This window comes from Cebus imitator, unplaced genomic scaffold (assembly GCF_001604975.1).
Source record: "Cebus imitator isolate Cc_AM_T3 unplaced genomic scaffold, Cebus_imitator-1.0 Scaffold408, whole genome shotgun sequence".
NCBI classification, from domain to species: Eukaryota; Metazoa; Chordata; class Mammalia; order Primates; family Cebidae; genus Cebus; species Cebus imitator.
In genome coordinates, this window is record NW_016107723.1 from 2,520,203 (window position 1) to 2,538,987 (window position 18,785).

The 18,785-nt window shown below is 33.6% G+C and overlaps 1 protein-coding gene across 1 annotated transcript in view; it reads right to left on the reverse strand.

Moving 5' to 3' along the window:
• SLCO6A1 (solute carrier organic anion transporter family member 6A1) overlaps positions 1–18,785 on the reverse strand; it is a 124,073-nt gene that overhangs the window by 20,625 nt on the left and 84,663 nt on the right. Inside the window, exon 11 of the mRNA XM_017509158.2 lies at positions 10,382–10,569. Within this exon, the coding sequence (XP_017364647.1) occupies positions 10,382–10,569 (188 nt within the window). The remainder of the gene's footprint in view (positions 1–10,381; positions 10,570–18,785) is intronic.

Genomic DNA, 18,785 nt, shown 5'->3' on the forward strand with positions numbered 1-18,785 from the left:
CCTGTGAGATTCACTCTCCACATTTTTCTACCTTGCTCTCTGCCCTGGGAGGTTGAGGTAAATGGACTATATCAATGGGCTCTCCTGTCTTCTGGCTACTGATTGGGACACTTCTGAGTGAGGGAGGAAAGTGAGGTCAAGATCTGTATTCCAAGACTCCCTCCAGGCAGTTACCCAGGCTGATTGTGTCCGATGGGCGAAAGAGTCCTCCCTACAGGACCCCTTTTTCCTTTCCAGCCTTTGTTTCCCTTCGGGCCTGGAGTGGAAGGATACCAGAGATAATGCACTATTTTTTTGGAATTCCTTACACCTTACCTATGTTTTAAATAGTCACTTTATTCAATATTACTAAAATTGTTCTAATTTGACGGTGCCACCTCTTTCGTGTTTGACCTGTGACTACTACACTCACTATTTAAAAGCTAAAATAAATGAAAAAATAACTTTTCCAAATATAAAGAATGAAGATTGCAGTATTTCCTACTGATCAAACCAAGTATTTATTTAAAAAAGAAAAAAAATGCACGACAGGACATATTAGGAGTTGGAAAATAAAAATACAATTAAAAATAATCCTTAAACATTTTAGAAAGTTAAAAAATATGGACTATATTATTAATGGGCATTTAAAATAAACTCAATGCTTACTCTTTGTTACTTTGCCTTTAAACTTGGACAATAAACTGTATTATGACCCGTATTTCATCCAAAATAATCAATTTATAAAAATATAGCATATACACAGTATTTTGTAATATTTTGCAGAAAGTGAGACAATTCTACCCAGATCAACCTAGTAAAAATATATTTCTTCCCCATATATTTACTATTAGAAAAATAAAAACAAATTAACCAATTCTCAAATAACTAAATTTTTAAATAAATAATAATTTACACTTTTATCATGAGCAGATTCACTATAAAAGAGTTAAAAAAGTGTCATGTTTTCAAATCACACTTTAGTATAGTTTTTGATATAAAATGGAAATGTTGCCTAACTATAATTCAGTGCTCTCCTTTTTTAGCATAAGTAGTTTTCTTATATGCCATATGATATTGGAGCTATCTGAAGCACATATATAGCTGACCATTATTCATAAGGAAGTAGTATTTATGTATCTTCAATTTGACTGCAACCGTTTTTCTAACTAATATAGAAAACCAAATGAAAGATTAATAATTTCCAGGATTTTCCAAAATTAGTTAAGTGAATAGCACAAAAATAACTAAGAGATATGTATGCAAAATTAAGATTTTAATGAAAAACTATAGTGCTTTAACAAAAAAAGTAGCATTAAAAAATTACAATTTGATCTATAAAAGAATCATTTAAGGATTTTGTGAAATAAACAAAAATTGTCAATACTCTCCCAAAATGTAAAAGGAAGCTTTCATCGTCTTTTGTATGGCCTCTAAATTTATATTTTTAGTCCATATATTTCTTATGAACATGGGTTCTAAATGTAAGTTGTTGTCTTGCACAAAATCTGTTCTTCCCTTAGAACTCCCTGTTTAAAAAAATCATAAAAATGGAATCTTCATTTACACACTTCTCAAGCCCAAATCTTGTAAAAAGGCATTTTTGAAAAGATCTTTTTTTCTCATATACCACAGCCAATCCTTATTCCTTCCATACATTCTCCATATAAGAACTAAAGTGATTTTTTAAGATGAAATTCTGATTATTCTACTGCCTCACACTAGGATCCTTCAATGTCTTCCCATTGTTCTTAGAATTTAATCTAGAATTGCAAAGAAAATTTGAAATGGTCAGCCTGATCTAATCAGTGTATTTCCTGCTACCTCCAAACTTTTGTCCCATCACCCTCCTTGCTTACCACATTCTATAATAGAACACTCTTATAAAGCTACTTCTCCCACTAGACATTTTGCATCTGTTGTTCCCACTGTGTGAAGTACTTACCTCTCATCCTTCAGGGTTTGGTTCAAATGCAATTTCTTCAGGAATACCCTCCCTGAATCCCCAGAATAAGTTAGACTATCATGTAATTTTCTCATTGTGTTTTTCTACATTTTTTTAGGGTATATTTTAATATTACAATTAAATATTTATTAGTGAAACTACATTTTTTTTATTCTGTCTACCTTGTTACACCTAACATTCATCAGAGGAGCAGAGACCTGTTCGTTTGTGTTCCTCTTTTATTCCATATTTGTCCTTAAAGTGCTCACCCACTCTCTTGTTTGAATACACAGTGATTACCACAATGAAGGGGCATAAATATGTTAAAATTATGAGGACACGGGGAAAATGTTGAAGAACTAGTTTTCTTAATGAGCCTCTCAATGGAAAGATATGGAGAAATCATGATTCTTTATTGTTTATACTGAAGCCCTTCACTGCTTCAGATTTTAGCAAATTTCTCAAGAGGAAAAATTATTTTGTCATTCTTAGCCCCATGTGATCGCTGTAAACTCTGCCTGTTTGCTTGTCTTCCGGTTGTGACCCTCAGCCTGGGCCTAGTCCAAATTGTCAGCATCTAGCCTGCATCAAGAATTTGGCAAGTACCTCACGGGCAGCTTTAGATGCCCAGTTCACCTCTGAAAGCTTCTGTTCTCTCTGGAAGTTTGATCCCTTTAGTCCTTCGCTTCTTTTTGACTTTAAATATATGACTTTTATCATTTAAACCAGCCTTTCCAATTTTTCTCTATATGAGCATTAACTTGTTGCAAATCACTGAAAGCTATCCCATTTCCACGGCTTTAATGATCACTTATTTGACAATAATTTCATATTTAACATCTTCAGCTTTGACTTTTATTGAACTTTTAAAGATTGAACTTTGTTGAATTTGTAATAATATTACATGCTTTGGAAAGCAAAACAGTGTAAAGAAGGCACACTGGAGAAATTTGCTTGCTTATACTCCCATCCTGTGTTTATCTGCAAATAGGTAAAGTTCTTTCTGTAAGGTTATCTATATCATATTACACATAATATTATATGTAGTATAATATCATACAAATAATGTAATATAGATAATAAAAATCTGAGAAAAAGCTAAGTGCAAAGGAACAGGCTGGTTGAAAAAATGATTGCACTTCTGAGCAATGCAATATTATGCAACAGTAAAAAATAAATAGAGAGGGTCTCTATGTTTATATAAAGAGAGATATTAAGTATATATTGTTACACTAAAAAATCAAAATAGAGAATGGTGAATATAGTATGCTACCTCCTGTGTTGAAAGGACGAATATTGAGGTGTATATTTATAGTTACTTATATATATAAAGAAACACTGAAAGTATAAAAGAAAGTAGTTTAAATTGTAACCTTTAGGAGATGGGTAGCAATGGGAATAATTTTGGGAAAAAAATATATATCATGTCACACTGGAGCCACTTTTCAACAGTCCATCTTTGCTGTACTTATTTAAGATTAAAATTCCCATATAAGTTGGAGTTTCTTTCTTTCTTTCTTTCTTTTTTAATTATACTTTAAGTTCTGGGGTACATGTGCAGAACATGCAGGTTTGTTACCTAGGTATACATATGACATGGTGGTTGGCTGAATCCATCATTCTGCCATCTACGCTAGGTGTTTCTCCTGATGCTATCCCTCCTCTAGCCTCCCATCCCCTGCTATCCCTCCCCTGTCCCCCCCCCACCATCCCCTAACAGGCCCTGGTGTGTGATGTTCCTTTCCTGTGTCCATGTGTTCTCACTGTTCAACACCCACTTATGTGTGAGAACATGTGGTTTTGACTTTCTGTTCTTGTGTTAGTTTGCTAAGAATGATGGTCTCCAGTTTCATCTCTGTCCCTGCAAATGATGTAAACTCATCCTTTTTTATGGCTGCTTAGTATTCCATGGGGTATATGTGCCACATTTTCTTTATCCAGTCTATCATTGATGGGCATTTGTGTTGGTTCCAAGTCTTTGCTATTGTAAACAGTGCCGCAATAAACATCTGTCTTTATAATAGAACAATATGTAATCCTTTGGATATATACCCAGTAATGGGATAGCTGGGTCAAATGATATTTCTATTTCTAGATCTTTGTGGAATCACCACGCTGTCTTCCACAATGGTTGAACTAATTTACATTTCCACCAACAGTGTAAAAGTACTCCTATTTCTCCACATCCACTTCAGCATCTGTTGTCTCCTGATTTTTAATGATAGTCATTCTAACTGGAGTGAGATGGTATCTCAATGTGGTTTTAATTTGCATTTCTGTAATGACCAGTGATGATGAGCTTTTTTTCATGTCTGTTGGCTGCATAAATGTTTTCTTTTGAAAGTGTCTGTTCATATCCTTTGCCCACTTTTTGATGTAGTGTAGTTTTATTTTGTTTGTTTCTTTGTAAAGCTGTTTAAGTTCTCTGTAGATTCTGGATAATAGTCTTTTGTCAGACGGGTAGATTGCAAAAAATTTTTTCCCATTCTTTCAGTTGCTTGTTCACTCTAATGATAGTTTCTTTTGCTATGCAGAAGCTCTTTAGTTTAATTAGATCCTATGTGTCTATTTTAGCTTTTTTTGCCATTGCTTTTGGTGTTTTAGTCATGAAGTCCTTGCCTATGCCTATGTCCTGAATGGTATTGCCTAGGTTTTCTTCTAGAGTTTTAACGATGTTAGGTCGTCTATTTAAATAGTTAATTGGTCTTATTGAACATCCTTACAGAAAAGAATTTTCAACCCAGAATTTTATATCCAGCAAACTAAGCTTCATAAGTGAGGGAGAAATAAAAACCTTTATGGACAAGTAAATGCTGAGAGATTTTGTCACCACCAGGCCTGCCTTACCAGAGCTCCCAAAGGAAGCACTAAACATGGAAAGGAACAATCACTACCAACCACTGCAAAAACATACCAAATTGTAAAGACCGTTGACACTATGAAGAAACTGCATCAACAAATGGGCAAAATTACCAGCTAGCATCAAAATGGCAGGATCAAATTCACACATAACAATATTAACCTTAAATGTAAATGGGCTAAATGCCCCAATCAAAAGACACAGACTGGCAAATTGAATAAAGAGTCAAGACCCATCAGTGTGCTATATTCAGGAGACCTACCTCACATGAAAAAGACACACATAGGCTCAAAATAAAGGGATGTAGGGAGATTTACCAAGCAAATGGAGATCAAAAACAAAGACAAAACAAACAAAAAAAAAAAAAGGAGAGGTTTCAATCCTAGTCTCTGATAAAACAGACTTTAAGCCAATAGAGATCAAAAGAGACAAGGGCATTACATAATGGTAAAGGGATCAATGGAACAAGAAGAGCTAACTATATTAAATATATATGCACCCAATACAGGAAGACCCATATTCATAAAGTAAGTTCTTTATGACCTACCAAGAGACTTTGACTCCCACACAATAATAGTGGGAGACTTTAACACTCCACTGTCAATATTAGGCAGATCAATGAGACAGAAAATTAACAATAATATCCAGGACTTCGACTCAGATCTGGACCAAGCAGACCTAATAAACATCTATGGAACCCTTCACCCCAAATCCACAGAATATACATTCTTCTCAGCACCACATCATACTTATTCCAAAATTGAGCACATAATTGGAAGTAAAACACTCCTCAGCAAACGCAAAAGAACAAAAATCATAATGGTCTCTCAGACCACAGTGCAATCAAATTAGAACTTAGGATTAAGAAACTCACTCAAAACTGCACAACTACATGGAAACTGAACAACCTGCTCCTGAGTGACTACTGGATAAACAATGAAATGAAGGCAAAAATAAAGATGTTCTTTGATACCAGTGTGAACGAAGATATAGTGTACCAGAATCGCTCAGACACATTTAAAGCAGTGTCTAGAGGAAAATTTATAGCACTAAATCCACACAAGAGAAACAAGGCAAGACCTAAAATTGACACCCTAACATCACAATTAAAATAACTAGAAGAGTAAGATTAATCAAATTCAAAAGCTAGCAGAAGACCAGAAATAACTAAGATTAGGGTGGAACTGAAGAAAATAGAGACACACACACACAAAAACCCTTCAAAAAAAATCAATGAATCTAGGAGCTTATTTTTGAAAAGATCAATAAAATAGATAAGACTGCTAGCCAGACTAATAAAGAGTTGAGGTGTATTTCTTTTTTTTTTTTTGATGTGCACATACAATTTAATATAACCTTCTATAAGAGGTTTATTTCTATACTCTCTGTTTGTTTATAAGTCACTACTTTTTTTTTAATAATTGAGATTTTTATGGTGCCTTTTAGCTTATGATGGTAGGCATCAATTATTGTGCTTCTCTGTTTTAGATTCCCAAGCTACTCTTGCTTGTTATTTTTCCATAAGAACTTTAGAATCTGGTTATATAGTTCCACAATTCTACTGGTATTTTCATTATAAATTAACCTAAGGAGAATTGATATATTTGTGGTGTTGGCTTTCCTGTTCAATAACACAAGACACATCTTTTCTGTTTGTTCATGTCAGACTGCTTTTGTGTGATATTTGAGTGTGTGTGTATATGTGTGTGTGTGCATGTTTTGTTGTTCACTTTTTTTAAAGTATTATCTCCACACAGAAAACTGTAAAAATAGTACAAAGCTTGCTGTTTATCTTCTCCCAACTTCTCCCAATAGTGACATGTATATATGTAACACAATACATATCTTTTGGCTGGTAGGGACTCTGCAGGGTCCTGAGGCAGTACTGGGTAACCCATGTTCAGGGGGCTGGGTATACTAGCTCAGGTCTCTCCTTTTCCTCTTACAGAGCCATGAATGCTTCACTCTCATGACTTTATCTAATCCTAATTACCTCCCAAAAGTTCCATCTCTCAAATACAATAGTCAGATTGCCCATTCTCTTAATACTATTACAATGGGGATTAACTCTCAACATGAGTTTCAGAGAGGATAAACACTTAAGCCATACTAATCATTTAAGATAACATTTCTTGAGTTCTTCCATATCAAAACTCTTTATACTAGTAGGGCCTTTTGTTGATGTTGAAATAATTAGCTTAAATGTTATTTCTTTGAAAATTGTTTCTCCAGTCTTCTAATGATGAATACTGCAATTCCAAAATCTGATTCCAAACTTTTTTGCTTTCCCTATTCTTAGATGACAAGAAGTTTACTTTTTTTCACATTTAAATTAACTAATTTTTTTTTTTTTTTGACATATCACAGTACTGATTGTTCTGGGTCAATTTCCCTAGACACTTAGTGTTCTATTTCAATACGGACATTCACATGTTATATTATTTTAGTATTTATTCATTATTTTTATTATTTCAGTATTTATTTATATATATCATTATTTCAGTAAAGTTTAAATAAAATCAAGATTGAAATATATATTGTTTGATTGTTTAGGTGTTCTTTTTTAGGAATTCCAATTATATGTATCCTCAATCTTTTTTTTTTCATATTGTTTATATTTGTCACTTTAATATTTTCTTTCTTTCTTTCTTTCTTTTTTAGACAGAGTTTCACTTCTTGTTACCCAGGCTGGAGTGCAATGGCGTGATCTCGGCTCACCATGACCTCTGCCTCCTGGGTTCAAGCAATTCTCCTGCTTCAGCCTCCCGAGTAGCTGGGACTACAGGCACATGCCACCATGCCCAGCTAATTTTTGTATTTTTAGTAGAGATGGGGTTTCACCATGTTAACCAGGATGGTCTCGATCTCTTGACCTGATGATCCACCAGCCTTGGCCTCCCAAAGTGCTGGGATTACAGGTGTGAGCCACCGCGCCTGGCCATACTTTATTTCTTTATTTTTATTTTATATTCTCAAGATTTCTCTCTCTCTCTCTTTTTTTTAATGCCCCTTACTTGATTTCTAGGTTGTCTTTTCTTCATTTTGTGATTTATAATCTAGGTTTTATTTCTGAAGTTTTTTCTCTTTTATTTAGTTTCTGAGTTCTGTCCATTCTTATTTCAAGCCTCCTCCATCTAGTTCTTTTCTTCTATTCTGTGGCCATGATTGTTTCATTTTTAAAGTTTAAACTCACATGTACTTACCTTTATATTTTTATCGGATTCATGGTAACTTTTTTTGGTGAGTTTTGTCTATAGTAAAGTAATATTTGATCATTTTCATTTCATTCATAACAGTTATTTGTAATTTTGTACACAGGCAGAATCTTTTCCTTTTCTACTTACTCAGATTTGAATGAGATATTTTTTCTTAAACTAAAGGAAACTTTCAGGGATGGTGCATGGGCCAAGCTTTGAACCTCCAAGTTATCTTTTCTATTGATACAATAGAGTTAAATAAGACTCCCATGTGTATTAACACTTCCTCTGCCTCTCCAAATTTGTCCTAGTTCAGTTTTTACTGACAGCCCAGGGTTTCTAAAATCTCTTCACATTTCTTACTTTCAGAGGTTGTATGCATTCCTTTGCAGAAAGTGTATTTCCTGGCTGTTTTGAGGTGTGCCATGTCTGGACCTCCTGTGAAATTTTCAAGCCTTTTTCTCATTCTTTCCTGAGAGATTCTTCCTTGACTTATCTACCTAAGTCTTACTCCCAGAAGATCCATATCAAGACCAAACACTCTCCTTCTGAAATACATGTTGGAGATATCTGTGATCTGTCAGCCCTGCAGTCCTGTCTGTATTTTCTGTTCCTCATAACATGTTTCTGAATCTATAAGCTGGTTTCCAGTCCTGCTTGAATTTTGGCAACGCTTATATGCAATTTCAACTTTGTCATTTTTTGGGTCTATGTCATAATTGTACTGAAACTATAATGTATGTGTGTGTGTTTTATTCTCTTTGCCTAGTTATCAAGAGAAGTGACATTCAGAACTAAACTTCTAAAATATTACTTTTATCTCTCTCATCTCACTGCTGGAAACATTGTTTGAATGTTTCACATGAACATTAACTAATAAATGTTCAATATTGTATTGATCATCTTCAGTTTGAGCTTTCTCTTTTCCTTGTATTTCCTATGTCAGTTAATGGACTTATCATTCATTCAGTTCCAAACTGCAAGTCTGGATATAATCCTAGATTTCTCCATATTTTATACCAGGTATATCAAATTAATAAGCTTTGCCCTCTTATTTATTTATTTATTGGAGTCTCACTCTATCACCCAGGCTGGAGTGCAATGGCGTGATCTTGGCTCATTGCAGTCTCTGCCCCAGGTTCAAGGGATTCTCCTGCCTCAGACTTCCGAGTAGCTGTGATTACAGGCCCTCGCCACCATACCTGGCTAGTTTTTGTATTTTTAGTAGAGATGGGGATTCACATGTTGGCCAGGCTGGTCTTGGAACTCCTGACCTCAAATGACCCATCCACGACTGTCTTCCAATGTGCTGGGATTACAGGCGTGTGCCTCTGTGTCTGGCCACCACTACTAAATTCTAAGAGTGCCTTCCTTTTTCTCCAGGGTTTCCCCTCAGTCCCATCTATCACAATATTTTCAAAACATTCTATCTAAAATGCCATCTGATCACTTTTGCTCCTAAGGTTTGGTGTTTTCAGTGGTTCCCAGGTGTGTACACAGAATAACATTCACATTAACATGGCAACAAAGGTCGTGTTAATGTGAATTAAGCCCTTAACCTAGCTCAGATCTCTTGGTCTCATTCATCATCATGCTATTCCTGTCCTAGAAAACTCTTGCCTGGGATATTTCAAACATTTTTTGGCCTCACTTTCACTGCTAAGGCCTTGTCCTCAGCCTGCTTGCATTATAAGAAATCATTTATCTTCATAGCTCATTTCATGGAATAGATCCTATAGCAGTTCCGAATCAACTCAAATAGAAATTACCATTTTTCTCACTTTGTTTACTGGTCAGCCTATGCAGGTTTCTCATGTCTTAAGGTGTTTTGTTAGTGTGTTAAAAACAAAATTAAAAATAACAAAAAATTTTTCTGTACTATGACACAAATGAATACTAAATTGATTTCATATATTTAGGAAGAACACATGAATAATAAATGTCGGTTTTCTTTAGAATAATAATAAAAATTATGTACTGAAATTCTAAAAGTTATTCACTCCTTTGTTGATGACACTCATGTTTTCTCACAGTGAAATTAACCAAAATTGATGTAAATAGTTAATAAATTCCTATAACCAATTATAATAAGTCAACATTATAATCAAATCTGTGTTAATATTAATAATTTTTCCCACATTTATGACGTTTCTATGTGTGTTAAATTAGGTAAATACATTGTTTGAAGTTAAACAATGTGATTTTTACACACTTTATGCAAATAAATTAGCTAAAAGAGAAATAATCATATACATGAATTGTGATAATTTAACAACTTTCCCTCTGCATTTGCTACCATGAAACACAGAGCAAATTATTTGCTACAAAATTCTAAAATCTTTCTAAAATTACTTTTCTTATATAGTAAATAAAAAATAATAATGACTGATATATACATACCGAATGATGGCCAAGATGATTGGTACACTACAAAAAGAAGAAAATACAAGTGTAGAAAAAATAAAAGCAAGGAACAAAGGTAATTTGTTGCACTTTGCATCACATTTCCCAGGTCTAGCATCAATAAAATCACCTTCACCATCTTCAGTTGTTAACCCTTCTTTAATGCAAGAACAATTGTAGTAAGCCTGTAAGCAGTGAAAACAGGAAGCAATCTTTCAGAAAAATAGTCATAAACAAAAGCTCTTATCATAAAATAAAAATTAAATCAATAACTGCAGGGAGACTCAATAGTTTTATTTCAAAATGTCTTTATATTAAGCCTGCTACGTATTTTTTAGAAATGAAACATTAATGATTTTCCAAGATATTTTACATGGCAGAGAATCTGTGTGTGTGTATGTGTGTGTGTGTGTGTGTGTGTGTGTGTGTGCATAATTATAGTTACTTAGGAAAAGTTCTGTTAATTTAAGAAATTTTCTTCAAAATGTTTATATTCAAATTCACAAGTAATTATCAGATCTATAAATAAAAGGAAATTTAAAATAATATAACAAATTAAATGAAAATGAAATTTTAGCTGAGATTTAAAATATAGACATTTACCCAATTGTGAAAGGTTTTGAAATCATACTAAAAAGACTTTATTTTGTATATAATAATATAGGCCCACAGTCCTCCACACAGAATTTTCAAGTCCAGAGAACTTTGAAAACCAAATGGTTTTCTTTGTAGCTTATTTGATGAAAAAATTTGATCTAGAATAATGTAAAACTATTTAATGTTTTCATTTCTCTCTCTAAATGAGAATATCATAAGTGTTGGTATAGAAATATTAATGTTTAATTACAATTGCTGCTCTGCTGAGTGTGGAATATAATATACAATGATTAGGTACTGTATTTCTTTTTTAAATCCAACAATTGAGATACTTGAAAGCAAGAATTTTAGATAAAGGCTTGTGAGCCTTTAACATGAGTATTTTTTTTACCCAAATGCACTCTCAGCTGAGAGGAAATTATTAATCTCTACACAGTTATGAGAGCAGAGTAATGGTAATGAAAATATAGTGCTAACTTAAACTTTACTTTTCATTATAAAAATATTCGTGTTCACTGGAAACATTTTTAAGATACAGAAAATTGAAAAAAGTAAAAATAGTCAAGTCCTCAAAGATGGGTATTATTTTAAAGTACATTTTTCATTTTCTAAGATATCAAGTTAAATAAAAGAACAAAGCACATAAAAAATATATAGCATGCTCTTATTTGTATACAAAGGCTCTATAAGCTTTAACATGTATATTTCTATAATGACGCATAAAAAGAGAAGGTAAAATTTGTTGCCTCTGAATATGATCACAAGGTATCAATGGCCTGTGATAGAAAGAAGACATATTTAACAGTGCAGCTTAAAATATTTGAATTATTTACAATGAACAACTACTACTTCATCAAAAACTGGCCTAAATTTTTAAAGTAACATTATAATGGTTATTCATTTGACAAATATTTATTGAGCATCTGCAAAGTAACAAGCAGTAATCTAGATACAAAAGTAACAGTAAACCAAAGATACAAATTCCGTAACAAGTACAGCATATAATCGAGCTTTTTAACTGAATTTTATATTATATGTATACATTTTTTCTTCTTATCTTTTAATTTATTTTTTTAAATTATTTTTCTACTTCTTATTTCTCTTATTTTTGAACTAGTCACTCTGGAAGTTTCATATTATTCTTTCAAGTATATACATCACCATCTACACAAACTCATTTCTATAACATAACTTGGCAATTTATTTCCTTCTGATTTTATAAATATTACTTATATGTACAACATCTCTTTCATTTTCTTAGAATTGAGACTTACTATTAAAAATACTGCATCTAAGAGCGTCAGCATTTTAAAGGTTGTTTGATATATATTTCTAAATTGCTTAAGAATATATTTTAAAAGTTTATAACACCAGATATATATAAGATTATGTGTTGATTTGAACTATCAACATTTTTCAATTTATCAAATTTAAAAAAAGACTATCTCAGTTGTTTTTATATTAGAGTTAAATATTATTTTCATAAACTTGCTATTACTAGAATGGATTTATGTATACAATGTTAGTATAAAATGTTAGACTAACAGAGGCATAAAATAATCTAAATTTTGTGGGAGAACACTAGAGAATGTATACTTGTGTTCTATTACCTACAGGGTAAAGAGGCAACTACTCAACTGGCATCGCAGAAATTAAAGCAAAGAGTAAGGCTGGAAAGAAAGAAGCTCTACATCTGATGAAACGATAAAACAGCCACAATCTTAGTTCAAAACACAGAGGATAAAAATAGTGCTTAAGGCTGGGCCTGGTGGCTCACGCCTGTAATCCAGGCACTTTGGAGGCCAAGGTGGGTGGATCACCTGAGGTCGGGGGTTCAAGACCAGCCTGATCAACATGGTGAAACCCTATCTTTTAAAAAAAAAAAAAGTGCTTAAATGTACTAAAATTTATTCCAAACCAAAGATACAAAAAGAAAATACACATACTTCGTTAGTCTGGAGGTATCTCAAAGAATTTTCTAATATGTGAACATGAATTTAAAAGCCACAATATTTATTGTATCATTATTTGTTATACAATTTTACAGCATTTAAAATAATTGGTGAGAGTCCCTTTTCTGACATAAGTCCTCCAAGTCTCATCCTTCCAATTGATTACAAATAAAAATTCTGTTTAAAATATGCAAACAGTAACTACCTATAAAAGTTCTAAATAAAGAAAAGCAGCTGAATTGTGAAGAAAAGAAAGATATTGGGGCAGAAAAAGGCATTTAAATTTAAAATTACTGAAAACTCCCCAAATTTGGTAAAAATATAACTTTATGGATTCAAGAAGTTCAGTGAATTCCTTGAGGATAATTCAGTGAATTCTTTGAGAATAAACTCAAAGAAAACAAAACCATCACACTAATGAAAACCAAAATTAAAAGAAAGAAATATTGAAAATAGCTAGATAAATCAATACTTATTATATACAAGTAAATCAATTATTTGAATCACCACAGATATGTCCTCAGAAAGCACAGATGCCAGAAGACAGAGAAGCATCATATTTACAGTTTTCAAAGAAAATAAGATCACCCCAGAATTCAATGTCTAGTGAAAATATTCTTTAGGAATGAAGGCAAGACAAAGATATTTTAAATTGAAAGAATACTAAGAGGATGTCACCAGCTGACCTCCTTTACAAGAAATGCCAGAATAAGTTCTTCAAACTTAAGGTAAATGATAATGCTGAGGGAAGCTCAGATTCTCATGAATGATGAATATTAAATTTCTGGGTAAATATAAGACTATTTTATTTTCATATGGTATTTTAAGTACATGATTGTTTTTTAAGCAAACCATAATATTATCTATCACAAATTTGATTATATGTGAAGCTATAAAACATGTTACAACCCCAACATAAATGTTACTGGGGAGAAGTAAAGGCACATATATGGTGAGTTTTATACATATATGGTGGGTTTTATATTATACTATGTTCTATAATATTAATTCTAAATAGACTGTGAAATGTTATATAATCTAAAAGCCATTCAATTAAAAATCAATTCAAAGAGATAAACCAAAATTTCAAGGTATATTAAAATGAAATAGTAAAGTATATTCAATTCCGATAATAAAATGGGCAGGTAGATCTAAAGTCAGCTGTATTGATAATTACATTAAATGTAAATAATTTTGAAACTCAAATTATAAAACAGAATTGGAGAAAAGGTATATCCATACTTACTCTATGCTGGCTACAGGAGACAGTCTAAACATAAAGACACAGATAGGTGAAGAACAAAAGGATAGAAATAAAATACACCATAAAAATAGCAAACTAAAGCTATGATAATTATTTCATATCACGTAAAATAAACTTCAAGACAAAGAATATTATCAGAGATGGAAAGGGGCATTTTAGAAAGATAAATAATTCATCAAAAATATGTGACAATTATTAATGTGTAGACATAGGAGCCTACATATTAATAAATACACAATGCAAAAATAAAAAGAGAAATACAATTATACAATTTTATTAGATCCTTTTCATACATAACGTTCAGAATTTAATACAATATTATAAGCCATACAAAGTGACAAGAAAAACTGGCTTAAAATTAAGAGAAAGAAAAAATATAATTAGATTCATCAATGAACTAGATAGCGGAGTTAATAGTAAGAATGTTAGAATGTTAAAATAGTTACGATTAATATGTTCCAGAAAGTACAGGAGACAAATGAATAATATAGCTTAAACTATGTAGAATTTCACCAGAGATTTGGATTCTAAAAAATAATAATAATAATACTAGAACTAAAAAATACAAGTGAAATTAGAACCTTGGAAAATGGGTTTAACAGCAGAGCAGACACTGCAGAATAGAGGCTTAGTAACTGGAAGACAGATGAACAGAAAATATCTATATTTAAATACGCAGATTAAAGAAGATGGAAAAAAGGAAAAATAGCAAAAGATTATGGAACAGAAGTAGAAATGACTATTGTAGTCTGGGTTAAGCAGAATTCCAAAACAGCACCCAAGATTCTCTCCCTCTATTGTATGTATCCTGCAGAATCCCCAGGACTGTAAGTTGATAATGAAGTAAAAGGCACGACTCAACTCTGTAAGTGGGGGCTCAAACTTTGGACCAAATTGAGGAGTAGTTAAAACAGAGACAAGGTGGCCGGGCACGGTGGCTCAAGCCTGTAATCTCAGCACTTTGGGAGGCTGAGGCAGGTGGATCACGAGGTCAAGAGATGGAGACCATCCTGTCAACACGGTGAAACCCCATCTCTACTAAAACTACAAAAAATTAGCTGGGCATGGTGGCACGTGCCTGTAGTCCCAGCTACTCAGGAAGCTGAGGCAGGAGAATTGCTTGAACCCAGGAGGCGGAGGTTGCAAAAAAACAGAGACAAGGTGAAGCAACTTTCCATAAGACATGCGCACTGGCGTGCCATGTCAGTTTACCATTGCCATGGTAACAATAGAAGTTACCATACCTTTCCATAGCAATGACCCAACAATCCAGAAGTTATTTCCCTTTTTTTCTCTCTGCCCTTAATTTGCATGTAATTAAACTGGATATAAATATGCCCACAGAGCAGCCTCTGAGCTATTATTATGGGCACACTGCCTATTGGGTAGCCCTGCTGCACAAGGAGCAGTACCTCTCTGCTGCTACTGTATACCAGTGCTTCAATAAAAGTTGTTTAATACCACTCTAGAATAATGCCCTTGAATTCTTTCCTGAGAAAGGCCAAGAACCTTCCTGAGCTAAGCCCCAATTTTGGAGCTCATCTGCCTGTATCAACAGGTTTCACTCAATTATAATCTATGGCATAAGTGACTTTAAGAAAGACTATCTTGGATAAACTTCACCTAATTAGATAAGCCTTAAAATGTACTAAGCTCCTCTTGAAATCAGAGGTACAAAATATGCAACAGAAGGGAGATTCTCTGTTGCTAACATTGAAGATGAAGGGAGTCACATGAGGAAGAATGTGGGTAGCCTGTGAAAGCTAATACTGGCCTCCAACAGACAACTAGAAAAAATGTTAGAGCCTTGTTTTATATAATCCAAAGGAACCAAATTTGGTCAATAACCTGAACAAACCTAGAAGTGAACATTTTCCCAGCCCTTTCAGAAAGGAGCACAATGCAGCCATCATACTGATTTCAGCCTGTGAGACTTGGAGCAGAGGACCCAGACATGCATAGCATGTCTGGATTGCTGACCTTAGAACTGAGAGCTAATAAATGAGTGTTATTTAAAACTACTAAAATTGTGGTAAAATAATCCTCCCTTATTCATGGAAAATGCATTCCAAGATCCCTGAATGCCTGAAAGCATGAATTGAACTGAATCCTATATCTACTGTTTTTTTCCTATACATACATACCTACAATAAAGTTTAATGCATAGTCACAGTAAGAGATTAACAATAACTATTAATAAAATAGAACAGTTATAGTAATAGTGTAATGAGTTATGTGAAGATTCTCTCTCCTTTTCTTTCTCTGTCTCTCTGTGTCTCCCAAAATATCTTAATATTTTCAGACCACAGTTAATTGCAGATCACCTAAATTATGGATGCAGGGGCTACTGTAATTTATTATGTAGTGATTATAAACTAACAGACAGTTCCCAAAAATACAGGAAAGAGAGAGAGAGGTTAATAGCTAAACATTTTTCAACTGATAGACATGAATCTACAGACTCAAGATACACTGTGAAACCCAAGCAAAATAAATATAATCAAAGCCCCATATATGCACATTAAAGTAAAATTGCTGATAACCAAAAAGAAAGAGAAAATCCTAAAGCATCCAGAAAGAGAATGGAACATATGTTATCTTTTAAATGCTGGTGGTGGGAGGTATAAGGAGTGGGGGGAATCACTGCCAATCTACAATTCCATACCCAATGAAAACAGTTTTCAAAATGAAGGTGAAATACGATTCTTCAGGCAGAAAGAAAGTAATTCCATATGAAAGAATGAAAATGTATGGAAAAGTGTAAATATAAGTCAATATTGACTGTACAAAAGCCACATTATAACCTGTCATTTAAAACATACAAAAAAATAAAATATATATTAAAAATAACACAAAGATAGATCAGTAAATAAAATTAAAATATTCCAAAGGTATTTAAACTGAACGAGAACCTGAAGCCTTGTTTCTTGTAATCCTTAATCCTGTGGATGTGATTTACTTTCCTCTTCAGAGATAAATAGAATGAAGCTCCTGTTGAACCTCTGGAAGAATGCTCTATATTGCTATTTTATAACAAAAACTATATCAGCTGCTGAAAGGAGTCAGTCTTGAGGAGGTAAGGAAAAAAAAGCCCAAGATTTGTTTAATACCTATATAAGAAAATTTGAAGATCTTTGGAAGCATGGATAAGAAGAATACATGTGGGCTTCAATGAGGCAAACTTGCCCAGGAATATTATCAATATCAACAGCAGATATCTATTTTCAGTTTTAGTAGAGCTGTGCTTTTTTAGAGAAACCTAAAAATCTTCAGATGTATAGCATTTTCTGCTACTCCTCTTGCAAACTTTTGCATAAGTTTCATTGAAGAGCATCTAATTCTAACTTACGTTGACCCTCATCGTATTTTGAATAGGAACATTTAATTAAAATTTCATACTTGACATATTTTCATTGAGGAAATATTTTTCAAGGGAGATTCCATTAACACCATGTAGGTACTTGATCATTTTTTGTATAGTGTTTATATTATTTTAATTTTAATTTTGTTAAGAATATTTTTATTGGTATCAATCTTCTCCCATTTGAAATTGATGCTTATTCTATTCACTAATTGGTTCAATCCATATCAAATTTTACTAATAGCTTCTACTTAATAAGTTTTCCATCAAAGTCATTTTTTCTAGCAAGGCTAATTGTCCTATTGGGCAATTTCTGACATATCTATTTTATTCCTCTTTCAGTTTTCATTAAGTATCAAATGTTACCACACAGCTTGAGTGATTATTTTTATCATGGTTATTCCTCATGAATTCATTATTCCTTAGAGGATATAGAAAACTATAAAGAGTTTCATGAAATAAAGAGTCTCTAAAAGAGATTCCCCAGAAAAAAAGGAAGCAGGGGTTGGAGCTATATCCTGGATGGCCTGTTTAGCTCTTGAATGTTCCATGGAATGAAAACATCAAGGTCAAGTTGTTCTACTGTATACTGTGATGACATAGTGAGCATTTAAAAATAATTTACTTATAGCAAAATAAAATGAAGGAGAGGAAGTGGTGTTATAGGACTTTGGGGCGTCACTTGCAGGCCAGAAATCTCTGTGGCTGGTGGCACCTTTGCCCAAGTTCTTGTCCTGTGTCCAGGAAGAATGAGGTAGGCAGACAAGTAGAAGTTTAACAAGAAGAGGAGGATCTTTACTGAGTGTTACAACAGCTCAGAGGAGAATTGCAGTGGGTTCCTCCTCTGTGTAGGGAGGTCATCCTGTCCAGTGTTCAGCTCTCAGCAGAGAGGAGTTCATGGAGAGGGTAGCTCCTCGCTGTAACTGGTCATCCCCACGTCTGCAGCTTTAAACAGAGATAGTAGCTTCTCTCTGTAGCTAGTTGTCCTTCATTGCTCTATTCTTTGCCTTGCTCTGGCTGAGCCTGGGGCTTTTATGGACCTCAGTGGGGAGGCAGTCCATGCCGATTTGTCCATGAGTGGCCATGGGCAGGCCATAAAAGGCACCACAAGTCCCCACTCTGATCCAAGAGACTGGCATCCCAGGCCCCCCAGCTGTCTCTGGCCAGAAAGAGAATCCTCACCAGGGGACCCACCCCTTTCTGCCCAGGATCCTGTCTGCCTCATGC